Raw genomic sequence first — 14,024 nt, 5'->3', positions numbered from 1 at the left:
TTCCTTCTATGCTGCTTTATTTTTGTAAGGATACAATCAAACAGTAGATGGAAACAGCTAATGACAAATATGGAAATGAGGTGTTGGCATCTACAACCACTCCTACAGTAATATATGAGTGTGTATTTTCATTACATCTTTACTTTGATATTGGCTCGTTATATATGTAATAAAATGAAGAGTACAGTTAAGTAGGCAATCCTGCGTTTCAGAGAAGGAGGTGAAAACCCAGTCCTGCCCATGAAGGATGACAACCACCTCCGGCAGCCCCAGAGATCTAACTACACTCTGCAGGGAAAGTTCTAAGAATCACAAGCAAAGGGACTTTGCACTCTTCCTGGATGCAGACAAAGAGCAGACAACGGTTATGTTACAAGGACTTCACCTTGTCCCTACTCTGATGACAGCCCCGTGCCTGCTCAGCTGTCGCACTAGAGTTTTTGTCACGTCTACAGGATGAATCTCAAAACTGCAGGAACGTTTGAGGAGGCTCAAATATTGTCATGCAAGTTTCCAAACCCATAAACTATTTTACTACTCATTAAAACAAAATTAAAAAAAAAAATTAAAAAGGACAGGAGAGTTAGTCTTGTTAAGCTTCCGAAGTAGTCACTGTGGTGAGTTTGTTCTGAAACAGGCTCGTTTTCTCAGATCTGCTTAGATGCTCCAAATCACCTGTGTGTTCCATGCTTTAAAGTAGGAACGCTCAGAGAACACACCACGTAAGGTAGTCAAACGTTAGTATGGGGGGAAAGTCACTTGAGAATTACAACAAAGTTCAAAATGTTAATTCTCTGGAAATCTGTGTTAGTCGTGTGAAAGCACAAAAGAACAGAAGGAAGGTCAGAGTTTTGATAAGGAAGTTAAACCATGCATTCTGGCAAGTTCTTAACAGCCCAGAGAAGGCGAGAAGGGAGTTGGAGCAGCCGCTGCAACTCTTGCACCGCAGTCACGTGACTGCGCAGTGCATCCCGACTGAGCCCAAAGGTATCTCAGTGGGAGCTTTATCGCCTATGCATCTCGCTTACATCATGAAGTGGCTACATGGTTAGCACTTTTCTGCTCTATGAGAAACATGCAGAAGAGTCAGTCTAAGGTTTTGTTTTTCCACTGCAGCAACAGAGAAATTATTTTTGCTGCAAGGTTGCTCTTTGCTAAATCCTAATATGATCACTGTGTGTCCTTGGTTGATTAATACTGTAAAATGGGAGAAGAGACAGAAAGAACAACTTTAAAGAGGTGAAAGCTCACTCTTGCCCTATGGATGGTGCAGAGAGAGGGAGTGAGCAAAGGACACAAAGAATGGTTCCAATGCCATTTTACAGGACAGGAGCCCCTGTCAAGTTACAGCTTTTTGGCACAGTCAGGGCAATACACCTGCTCATTATGAAATACAAAGCGCTTGTTGGCCAGATTCACGGAGCATTTTTTGCAGTGGAAGCAGTAGTCGTGCCAGGATTGTCCTTCATAGGCCACCACACTGGAGCCTTTACCAAACCCTGTGGGAAAACACAAGAAAACAGAGAAACAGCTGAATGAAGACCGAAGAGGAAGCCAGGAGTCAGAGATAAAATGACAACTTGCCCGTTCATAGAGCCGACAGGCACACAGTCAGTGTCTGCCGGGCTCTCTGCTCCCCTCTACTCGACCGCGCATTGTCCCCCGCGCCGCCACTGTCCCCCGCGCCGCCGCAACCCTTCTATGGCTGTCAAGGACCTGAAAAGATGCCAGAGCTCAGCTAATGGCTTCCTTGATTTAAAGAACCCCTGTTCCCATACCACCACCACTATAGCTCTGTGACGAACACCGACCTCCCAGCATAACAAGTCTTTATAAGTCAGGGCCATGACATCAAAGTGGCCACCAGGAGGCAACCTTGGGCTGTTTGTAGGGTGTACACTTACCGGGCCTCGAGGAGCTGCTAAGCTTCGATTTTTTCTATAAAGAACCACCACCCACGAGGGACAAGTCCTCTCTCCACCCGGATGCCTGCCCCGGAGGTTGGCGCTGGGAAACAGGGTGAGAGGCAAGCGTTTCCCGTGGCACACTGGGGACTTCCTAGCTTTAGAGACTGGGTGGCTCACTCTTGACACAGTCCTTTTCCCTGAGGATGGCAAAAGTCTTCTCAAATGTACATTTCAAGGCTCCCCGGGGAGATGGGAAAATTGGGAAAGGGCTCAGGGCACGTGGATCGCGGCCGCAAGATGAGGAATGAAGTGATTAGCTTTGCTTCTGATCACAAGAAGATTAAAATTAAATAAAAATGACCCTGCTAGCAGACCCCTCTGCTCTAGCCTTCCATTATGGGGTGGTATAAAGCCAGGTTATAGCTTTCCAGCCTCCCTAACCCTCCCCATTCCCTCTTAACACCCATGGCCCCCCACTAGCTCCTCCCACCTGTTTCCTCTTGCCCCACACCCTTCACCCCTGTGCACTGCCTTGCTTTCAGGCTTGTGAACTCCTGGCATGGTTAGTTAGTTGGTCAACAGCAGTCAGGAAGTGCTCTGTATTGCAAGGGTTAACCTGGCCTGGGAGACAATCTAAACTATTTGGAGGGGCCTGTAGGGTGGAAGGACATTGTCTAAGGGCCTTTTGTGGATGGAACCGACGCCAGGAAAATGAGAAATGGTTACCATGCGCAAAACCTAGCCTGGCAGACTTAGCAAGGACTCTTTAGCCTACCAGTGATGGGGTTCTTGCATCCAGCACACTTCTTGGCCACAAAGTTCTTGTAGCAATCCACGCAGTAATACTGGTCCTCCACAGCGGTGAAACGCTGCCCAGCCAGCTTCTTAGAGCAGGTAACACACACAAAGCACTCGGCATGCCAGGGCTGATCCTGGTAAGTGATTCCTCCAGATGTGATGGCCTAGACCAGGGAGTGTAGCACCGGGATTCAGATTCAACAACCAGGCACTGTGCTGGATGCTTCGGGATACAGTATCTCATTTCATTACCACTACAGCCATGGGAGGAAGGTGCTATTATTATCCCCAATTTACAGATGAGGAGACCAAAGGCCTAGACAAGGTGCGCCTCTTTGGAAAGGAATAAAGTGGAGGCCGCAGGTCCTCCAGAGTCAGGGCTGCTGGCTCCGAATAGAGGGGCACAATCAGCTGTGGCACTGCTTTCTAGGCCTTGGCTCCTCGTCTGTAAAATGGGCACAATAATTCCTACGTCACAGGGCTATCATGAAGATGGAATGAGATAATGTGTGTGCAAGTGCTCTGCAAACTGCCAACCTCCAGGGAATCAACACTTGATGCAAACCTACCACAACATACCTTGTTGCACTTCACGCAATGCTTGGCGAACTTGGTCTCATGGCAAGTCACACAATAGAAGTCCTCCCCTTTTGGGAAGAAGCTTCCGGTCCCAATGACTTGCTTGCAGTTGCTGCAGGTGAAGCAGTCTTTATGCCAGACGGTGCCCTTGTACTCCACGTTCTGGTCTCCTGCAGGGGGAAACAATTTGATAGCCCCATTGCCAGGCTCTGCAGGGGGCTGCATCCACTCAGCTCCCCAGCCCACCCCCAGAGGTGAGGGGATGCAGGCCCTGCAGCCAGTGGCCTCATTCTATCTAAGTGCTACTTGCAGTCATGCTAACCCCGGCTTCTGTCACAGGTGGGGATCCTGGCAGTACCATTTAGGAGAGGTACCTGAAGCCCCACGCCCCACTTCCACCATCGCAATGACTTAATCAGTTTCACTCCGGGTCTGCCTAACCCAAAAATGCCTGAGGAAGAAGCATGCATGGATCACTTACTACACCCAAAGGAGGAAATGCTACATACTTCTCACTTCATTCTCTTGCCACAGACTGTTCTCTCCAGTGTTCGTTAGTCTCCGAGTGTGTGCGTGTGTGCGAGCATATATATGTACGCATACATACACGTATGTATATGTGTACATATATATGCTAAAATCTCAAAGCAGCTCACAGCAAAGTTAGCCCCACCATGACAAGCAAGCACACAGCATGTCTGCCCTCAGGGCGGGAGGGGCCAGTACCTGCCACAATGGCCTTGAAGCACCCTTTGCACCTGGGGGAGTCCTCCCGAGTGGCGCACTTGTTGCACAGGATCTTGCCATCCTTGGACACAAAGGTCTCACTGGCCAAGGGGTGAAGGCACTTGGCACAGCGGAAGCAGGTGTCGTGCCAGTAGCGATTCTTATAATGCACCTCCTGGACATCAAGCAGAGCAGGGTGGCCACTGTGAGGGGCACTGGGGCCAGTGGCAGGAGCCTTACCATCAGAGACCAGGTTCTCCAGGGCCAGGTAACTACTCACGCCAATGTCAGCCCCCTCCATGCGGGGATGCCCTGTGCTGAGTGCTTTTAGGAGTAACAGGAAGAGGAGGAGTACTGGAGTGAAGACGAAAGCCTCACAGTTCCCAAAGTACATAAGAGGAGGAAGGAGAGCCCCCAGCACAAGCCTGAAATCCAAAAGGCTCCGGAATCTCAAGCAGTTTAAGGGTTAACAGACAGATCTCACAAGGAGAAAAGGACACACATCTGATCTCTGTGGGCCAGGTCACAGTCACAGTGTCAAAGCACAACACACACAATTCTGTGTCCCTGGGAAAAATAAGACCCTTCCAGCTCAGTCAGATACAGCGCAGAAATGCCATTTCACAGGCAGTAAAGGGAAAGGAGGCCAGAGGCTGTGAACTTGAGAGAAAGCGTTCGGGAACTGGGGGCTGCCCAAATGGGGGTGGAGGGAGAAAAGGGAAAGGGGAAAAAAACGATAGAATTATATTTAATTTGAAAGACAAAAACTCTATATAAAATCACCTTCAGGCTATGTATATATGAGATGGAAATGAATTTTGTGTTTAGACTTGAGTATCATTTTAGTACCCTTCATTAAATATGTAGAAGTATTATAAAATAAGCAATCCAAAATCAAACACTTCTATTGCTAAGCATTTTGGCTAAAGGCCATTAAACCTATACTATGAAAGAGCTGGCAGTGCCTTTGCAGGCCGTTGAGTCCAAGGTCCATATTATAGATTTTTTGAGCTAGGAACATCAGAAGCACCTGCCTCAAGTATTTAAGTCTGCTGTGATGAGAAGTCAAAATGACAGCGTTGCTGGCAAGGCTGCAGGAAAACACTTGAAGCCCACCCAGCCTGTCCTGTTTCCCCATCAGCAACTACAGTTACCTTGGCATCAGCGCTTATGGGCTTGCGGCATTCCACACAGGTGTTGGCGCAGAACTTGTCAAAGCACTTCAGGCAGCAGTGACGGCCATCCTTCTGCACGTACTTCTTCCCCTGCAAGGGGTCCCTGCAGTAGTGACAGTCGAACTTCTCCGACATGGTGCCCACCTTATAGCTGGAGGGACCTGTAGGGGCAAGCAAGCAGGACAAATGAGTAAGGGAAACACAAGGACACTCTGCCATAAACGTCCCTGGAGGTCCCAGGACAGTGCTGCCAAGTAGCTAGGAAAGCCCTGAGTTCTCAGGGTCCAGCTTCCATTTAAGCCAGGCTAATTACCAAGTGTCACAGCGACAGATACTTCACTATGGCTCCCAGGAAGAAAAGGCCTCTGGGTTGAACTCTTAAGTATCACATGTAAAGGGGCCAGTAACCCCCTAGGGACATGTCGAAAATCACGGTGCTGACTCAGAGGACAAGTGGGCCAGACCTTAGGCTAAGGTCCCCACACAGGGGGGTTCTAGGAGATCCATCCAGTGCTGAAAAGTAACCAAGAATGGAAAGGGGAATGGGAGGGTAAGGTGGGGCAGGAAAAAAAAAGACTACTGGGCAGGGCAGGTGTACAGTATGCATCACAGCACTGGTCTACACCCCGTCCTACTGCCTCAAATGACACTTCAAAAGAATGGGACACAGCAGAGGCCCACCACACAGCCAGTCAGAAGCCTTCCCATCAGCTTTGACCCCACATTCTGTCACCTTTTAGTGTAGGGGCAAATATGTCTGGGTGGTCTCACCTCCTTCCTGTCTATACAGTTGTATTCATCTGAACAGAAACTTGACAGCTAAGTCATTACCCCCAGGCACACACACAGCCCTCGTGAACTTGTTTCAAATGTTTAAGTGGACTTGAAGCCGGCAGAAGCAGCTTCAGTCCTTTAAAAGATCCCAGACAGCTTTGTCCCAGATATTTCCTTGGTGGCTGAGGTCTGGCCAACGGGCTCATTCTGCAATTATGAATGATTTGTCACAGTGAAGTACAGTTTTGTGACACAGCAAAAATCAAATCTCTCTCAGGTACAGACAGTGAAGGCTGGCCTAGCTATGCAAGGATTACCTTTTGGCATCTCTGCTGTTCTAAACAGCAAAAAGTTTTAAGTATAATCTGGAAAACTGACGTTTGCAAAGGGCTAAACTTGTCATTCCCAAAACCTCCTCCCGCCATTCCCTTCATATGACCAAACTCCCCTCGCTCCCCACCACTAACCATAAGAAACAAGCCTACAGAACCCCACGACCCCGCTAAGGTTCTGCTGCCAGTCCCTTTGCCAAACCATTTTTTCTTCTAGAGAATCCTGCCACCAGGAAGGGTTTTATTAGTTCCCAATTTCTTTACACATATGCTAATTTTTCTTCTCCCATTAGAAAAGGAATTTGCATAAGTAAATAGACAGCAATTATTTAATTTGTGTTAGAAACACAAGAACTGAAACCATTTAAACTGAAACTATTCATCCTGCATGTACTTTAGGGAAAGAATGGGGGAAGAAATGAGCAGTTGCCTGTACTCACCGAAGCTCTTCCACCAACTGAATGGCTCTAAACTCCTGCTTTGGGTTCTATTCCCAGGTTTTTTTTTTTAAATGCAACCACATGTCCAAGTTGTTTGGATTCTGCTGCCATAGGCAACCAAATAGCAGAGTGAGCTAAGGAAACCACACCCTTTGTCTGGGAACGAGCTTGGGCTGAGGCTGGTGAACTCTCACTTGGACTGTCAGTCTCTTATGCCAGTCTCTCTCCACAAGGGAAAGTGGGGCCATGGAACAAACACAATGTCCACTGACAACACATCCACTACCCAGGCCCCTTATGTCAGAGAAGTGACACAGGAAGTAAATGAGGGACATTTTTCTATAACGACCTTTGCTTGGCACAGTTGTATCGCTGTCAAGTCAATAGGGAAAATGAGAGAATCGCTCTGGCTTGTACTTTTCTCTAAAAACCCCAGCCATGTTCCCTTGTGTATCAAGGTAGACACAAACTACACACACACAAGGAAGCCCAGCCGATTTCCTTGAGTTACCAAGTTACTTTGAGGCATCTGTTCCAACTTCTTGTGGCCCACAGGCACAAGTACCTGTGGCCATGATTGCCAGTGGGAAATTCCTTTCCATCAGTTCGAACTGGTCTCTCCCATTTGTTTTCTTCTGCCATGTGGAAATTGTACAACAGTTGGTTGTGCACATCAACAAAGACGGGCTTTCTTTCTAAGACCTCATTTGAAAACCCAACGGATTCTTTAGACCATCCAGGTAGGGGCCAGGTCAGCCCGTGGTAGAGACCTGTAATCCCTGCTCCTCAGGGGAATTATCCAGGAGGGTCTCAGGTTCAAAGCCTGTCTGCTCTATAGGGGGAATTCAAAGGTAGCCTTTGCAACTGAATCAAACCACCACCTCATGATCTTTTTTTTCTTTTTTTAAGTTTTAAAAGGCTGAGGATAAAAGGGCAGGATCTCTATTTAACATGCATGAGTCCCTGGTTTTAATCCTTTAATCCTTTAAACCATAAACTAAATAAAACAAAAGAGTAAGTAAAAGGAACTGAAATGATCAGCGGCTCTAAGAACCAATGGCAAGGAAACAGAATTTGTGCAGCCCAGAAATCCCATCATCCATATTTGAAAAGCTAGCATTCTCCCTTACTGAATTGTCTATTTCTTGTTTATTATCACTCTCTTAATGTCTAGAAAAGCCATAATGGATTCTAAATATTTCTCTATTTAAGAACTGTACTGATTCCCACCTAAAAGGAGTCCTACATTTTGGTATTGCTGGGCCCTTCTATATATATATATATATATATATATATATATATATATATATATATATATATTCCTTAAAATAGGTGCTGGTGTCACACAAAAAGAAACCAAATGCTAGAAAACACAGCAAATTTCATTTATAGGTATCTAGTGGTTTTGTCTTGACTTTGCTTTTAGACAAAGTCTAATGCTGTAGCCAAGACTGGTCATGAACTTGTAGTAAACCTACTTAGACCTCCTACATGTTGAGATTTTTACAGGCATGAGCTGGTATCTAGAGGTTTTTAAGAAAAGGCTAGTTTACTTTACGATTCAGAGTACCAGACAGATACCTGCCAAGCCTAGGAGCAAGGTTCCTGCCTTTTGACAATGTGACACAGTGCTTTGATGTACAAATGTGCAGAGTCACACTTATAGCTATCCTGGGATGCATGTAGTCTGCAGGTTGCAGGCCAGACATGCCTATACCAAAGTGTATTAGAAATATCCATCAGTGAAAATACACACCTCCAGTTCATTCCTTTAACACAGGTTCCTAAAGCACCACCAAAGAGACATGAAATGAGCCAAGTCCAAGTTAATGGTACTAGTAAAAAATGTCCTCAAATCTCAGTGCTTTTAAGTTCTAGCTTTTGGCAGTCCATCTTTTTGGGTTTGTTTGTTTGTTGTTTTGTTGTTGTTAAGACAGGATTTATAACCTTGGCTGCCTTGGAACTTGTCTGTAGACCAGGCTAGCCTCAAACTTACAGAGATCCACCTGCCTCTGTCTCCAGAGTGCTGGGATTAAAGGTGTGTGCCACCACCACCTGGCTATATTTTTCTATTTTAAAAGCAGGAGAAATCAGAATCATCTCAGATTCCCTACCACAATATACTTGAGGCCAGACTCTGTATGCAGCTGGAGAAGACAGATTTCAAAGGGACTATTTTAGGACTGATTTTTAACAGTTGACTCAAGTCATTTCTATGTGTGGAAACAACTATTAATCAAGATAAAATAGGAACGTCTAGGAATGTTGGATTTCTCTAATGCACAAACAATTTAGAAATACTTAAAGTATGTAGTAATGTCAAATATATTAACTTTATTTAGCAAAAAATCTAAGTGAAACTTTGGGCGACCTAAATTATCCAACCTCTCATTTTTTTACTAACTATATGATTATTTGGTACAAAATGATTTCAAAGCCTTATATCGTATGCCTTACTACATATAAAACTGGAGTAATATATTCCTTCTGGTGAGATAGTCACTGCACCAAAACCTCACATAAAATACAGGTAATTTTTCAAGACAAAAACATTCACAGGAATTAACGTCAGGTGCTAAGGACAAACAACAGTATTGGCACAAAGGTTCCAAAAAGAAAAATACATGTCCTAAGTGGTGGGTGTCAAGGAAGATGGAGCCACATGGGAGGGGAGAAGCTAGTGGTTTACCGGTCGTCTTCATTAGAAATCACCAGAGAAGAAGGAACCAAGCTCCATGCTGGGCTCTCTCTACTCCTGCTGAGTTTCATGCTCTTCAGCATTTCTCCCTCAAGAAATAAAATTACTCCTTTAGCAATTTCTAAGTACATGAAATGTTCAACCTTTTACACCCTACAAACTTCTAGACACATTTGCTTTGACCTACAATGGTTTTAACTTGGAAAGGTCATCTATCATTAAATGAAAATATTGCTACATGTTTGCTTCCCTTATTGCTTCCCTTATTGCTTATTGCTACTGCTTGCTTCCCTTATTGCTTATTCTGGAGACACTGTGTCCTAGGGTATCTTCTTTGATGAATTTTAATCTCAGTGTAGCCTTCATTTGTACATGGAAGTGATGTTTCTGCCACTATAATCGAAGCCCGGGGACCTAGGTCAGGACCTTATATATAGAAATTATTCACTGCCCTACTGGCAGGCAGATGGGAAAAGGTCATCACCACTGACCTTGTAAAACTTCAGTGTGTCGACAGGCACTCAGAATGGATTCTGATCCAATGATCAGAGCCTCTATTTCTAGGCAATACTGACTTTCCTTTTGGGAGAACTTTTTTCTCTTTCATGAACCAAACTCCTTTCTGCACTTATGGGTAAATGAACCTGATACTGGGTCCCGAGTTTAAAAACAAAATACTATGTCCCGAGTTTAAAACTCACCCCCCATTATCCTAAGGTCCCCAAATCTAAATAATACCATTCCATCATGTGAACTGTCATCTGATTTTTTTCTAAGATATCTTTGTTACAAATATGTTTAAGGAAAGCAATTCTGGATGCTTAGCTTAATACAGTTAAAATCTAGTTAGGTGATCAAATGTTACCTATCCATTCTAAGGTGTCAGCCTGACTTTTTCTGGGCTTGCTTCAAAAGAAACATCATTCTTCATTTAATAAGTATGCTTCCCCTTTCAGAGATAGGTAGATAGACAGACAGATAGATAGATAGATAGATAGACAGACAGACAGACAGAGACAGATACAGAGGGAACTTAATTTATATCCAACATGCCAAAAGGTGCCTATAGAAACATCAGTATCTCAAAAAGAGAATTTTGAGGCTAGAGGGTAGATCTCTCAGTTGAATGCTTGAGTGAACATGAGGACCTGACTTTGGCTCCCCAGCACCCACATAAAAAGGCAGGTGGACGGGTGTGTGCCTGAAGCTTGTCCTAGCCAGCCAGCCTAGCTGAACTCCAGGTTCAGTGAAAGACCCTGCCTCCAAAAATAAACAACTGAAAACACCCAACTCTGACTACTGGCCTTTCTATAAACACACATATGCATGTATGGGGACACACACACATGTACACACATATGTACACACATGTAAACATACATGTACACACACATGTACACACACACACACTTAAGCAGTCTGACACAGATGTGTATACACACAAGAGAAAAATGACCTAGCTTCACACCAAATCATATACATATCCACTTAATACTTAGAAACAAAGAGCACTTTTCTTAGTGTATACCTGCTAGAGAAGATTTGTATGTCAGGAAGTCTTGCTTGGGGTTTCTTGCTAATAAGTCTTTCTTGGTTTGTCCCTCAAACCAAGTGGTTCAAATGAACTTTTCAGGAGAAAGTGGGTGCTCTATCTAGACACCCTTCATTCTCTGTGTGCTTCGCCTGACTGCTCTAATCAAGCAAACACTGAACACCACCCAGAGGGAAAACAAAAGCCAGCTCATTGCTCAGTGCAACACATTGGTGCCATAGCAATAAATGTTGGCTTCCAGAGAAAAGGACATAGTGCACTCCTCAGAACTTTCAACAAATAGAAGGAAGCTCAGCTGATGAATAGGACACTTGTGTGACAGACATGCTAACACACACCTGGGGTGTTGTCAGACATTTGGGAATAAACACCTAAATAGTCTCGGGGAAATGGAACTTATGAGTCAGAGCTGAAAAGCAGTCTCTCATCAAATTTTGTAGAAAATTCAGCAAGAGTTTATTGTTAATATTAATATTAATATTCTTGCTTAAAAATATAACATGAACACAATGATTCAATGTTACTGGCAATATCTCTAGAATGCCACAATTTGTTAAAAAAATTAAAGCTCTTTTGGGTCACTGATGTACAGATAACACCATTTTAGTTTATGTCTAGTGTAAGAAGGGCTGGATATGTGATTATTAAATGAAACCATATCTGCGTTTATTCTTCCATCAGACAAAGCTGTGACCTACTACCACTCTATCCGTCTGGGATTTTAAGAAGGCACTTCTCTTCAATTCCTCTCCTCTCCCCCCAACTCTTAATTTCCATTTTTAGCATTAAAAGGAGGGAGGGGCAGTGGGCACTTGGGAGGCAGAGGCAGGTGTATCTCTCAATTCCAGGCCAGCCTGGTCCACAGAGTGAGTTCCAGGCCAGCCAGGGCTACACAGTAAAACCTGTGTCAAAAAAAAAAAAAAAAAAAAATAGCAAAATCTAAATTAAATGGGTGACTTATAGACAGTTATCAATTATCAAAGACAAAAACCACATAATCATCTTCAGGACGCCCCAGATAATCGATGACTTAAAAAAAAAAAAAAAAAAAAAAAAAAAAGGAGGGGGAGCAGGTTTATGAGATAGTTCATTGGCCTGTGAAGAGAACTAGTAACTGCAGGATAATAAAAAATAATCTGAATTCTCTCTACACCCTATTCATGAACCTTGACTTGAAAAGCCAAAGAGTAACAGGAATTAAATTGATGTTTTTTTCAGACAAAAAAATGTTTAATGCTGAAAGTATACATCTTTGTCCTTAAAATGTCCTGCTTGTATGGATGGCTACCAAAAATGAGTCCAAATCCAAAGACCTGAGCCTTCCTGTTGCTCAACCAAAGCCCATTTCAGAACAACACTGAGTTTCCTTCTGTGAGGGCTTCTCTCTCCTCTATGAAAGTAGTTCTTCTCTGCTTCTATGGACCACTTACCACAATGCACACTGTTAGATCTTAATTTATAAAAATCATGTAGTAAGTATAAAAATTGTTCTAATAATTTTTGTTATTTTATTATTATCATTATCATTATTTTTGTTACCACCTAAGAGCTTCGGTAATATTTTTAGGTAATCCAGTTGTAACTAATCTACCAGTTGATGTGGAGTCAAGGCCCATTAGGGAAACTGGTCCAGCTGATGGGTTGGCAGATAATCATCACCTCAGACATGTGGTATCAATCCATATTTGTAAAACAATCTCTGAGGGTTATAAAAAAAATCATCAAACAGCTTTTAAACACAGAAACAACTCAGGGAGTGTGTATTACTTAAGTGGGGAACTCCACCGCTGTATATGTGCTTGGACATACTGAAAAAGGAATTTCTTCCAAAGCGATTTCTAGTGTTAATAATATCAACCGGCAATCCCAAGTTTCAAACATCAAACTTTCAAACATAAAAAAATAAGAAATCAAGAGCCTACCATCAGTCATAACTTTGTCCCACAACCTGAAACTTGGGAGCCAGGAGCAGGGGTTTGGTGTCTGCCCACCTATCTCCCCCAGCTCCAAGCAGAGGAGCTGAGAGCAGCAGAACAACAGATCCATTCTTGGCTTTAGGCAGTGACACAGTGCAATAGTTTCACAGCACTGGGCATCTTGCTTAGGGCATAAAGGCTCCCTAAAGCCAGGCTATAAAACATGAGGAAACCGTCACTCATGGTCTTTAAGGGACAGGAAACATTTTCAGCTAAGAATAAAAAATAACATGTTTTCCATGACAAAAAGACATGTAACTGATTCTTTAGAAAAATTAAGAATATTGTTTGGAAAAAGGGAAGACAAATCAAGTCATTTATGGATACTTTAGTTACAAATATAATCCTCCTTCCCTCTCCATACTCAATTTCCCTTTCCCTGAATGCCTTACGTTAGACTTCAAATACTGTAGAGATGAATGACTCCAAAATTTCCTAACAACCCAGACCAAACAACAACAAAATCAAACTTCTTTCCTCCTATCATATTATATGTAAATTTCACAAAACATCCTGAAATGTAAAATAAGGTATAAAACAATACTAATAAATAAATTGAGCATCTAAGCTTACTTGAGGAAGAACACTTTCATCATTAAAACACAGCAAGAACAAAACAGACAGCAGCCAGGATTTACTTACCATTTACACAGCACTAAAATCATTCCATCCAAAATGATCTTTCAGACCAATGACAGATTCATTGGCCTGAAACAACTGTCCTCTAGATAAGAGAAATAACAGGGAGTTTTTACCTGAGTGTCTTTGAGAAGCCATGGCTCAGAGGCCAAGTTCAGGAGCTGCACCCAGACCCGTCTTCTCTCAACCCCAGATGATAACACTTTGGCTCATTTGTGAACATACATTTAAGGGGAAGCAGCTCACACAAAAATAACCAAGAGCAGATGTCCCACCCATCCCCTGAGATCACAACCTTAATCCCACTAGAAAATTCTTAACCATTTTAGGTGATCCAAGGGAGAAGAATAGGACCCAGTAAAAATACCAAACGCTACATATAAATACCTGTGGGGCTACTCAGCATCCAAATTAGCTTCAGAGCCAGA

General features: G+C 43.5%; 1 protein-coding gene across 6 annotated transcripts in view; it reads right to left on the bottom strand.

Moving 5' to 3' along the window:
• The window catches only part of Fhl1 (four and a half LIM domains 1), a 59,447-nt gene continuing 45,423 nt past the window's right edge, over window positions 1–14,024 (bottom strand). For 2 of the 6 annotated variants that reach the window (XM_029534216.1, XM_021187897.2), the window contains exons 3-8: window positions 5,165–5,346; window positions 4,011–4,185; window positions 3,285–3,454; window positions 2,683–2,869; window positions 1,905–2,104; window positions 1–1,499 (exon numbers count right to left, since the gene is read on the bottom strand). In XM_029534216.1, the coding sequence (XP_029390076.1) occupies window positions 1,416–1,499; window positions 1,905–2,104; window positions 2,683–2,869; window positions 3,285–3,454; window positions 4,011–4,185; window positions 5,165–5,320 (972 nt within the window). In that variant the 5' untranslated portion in view covers window positions 5,321–5,346 and the 3' untranslated portion in view covers window positions 1–1,415. Of the gene's footprint in view, window positions 1,500–1,904; window positions 2,105–2,682; window positions 2,870–3,284; window positions 3,455–4,010; window positions 4,186–5,164; window positions 5,347–13,712; window positions 13,853–14,024 lie in introns of those variants that run through there. The other 4 variants (XM_021187896.2, XM_021187899.2, XM_021187901.2 and 1 more) reach the window with 4 other exon arrangements.

Source organism: Mus pahari, chromosome X (genome assembly GCF_900095145.1).
Source record: "Mus pahari chromosome X, PAHARI_EIJ_v1.1, whole genome shotgun sequence".
Taxonomy (NCBI): Eukaryota; Metazoa; Chordata; class Mammalia; order Rodentia; family Muridae; genus Mus; species Mus pahari.
Note: the sequence above shows the minus strand (reverse complement) of the source record. Positions and strands in the feature narration are given on the sequence as shown.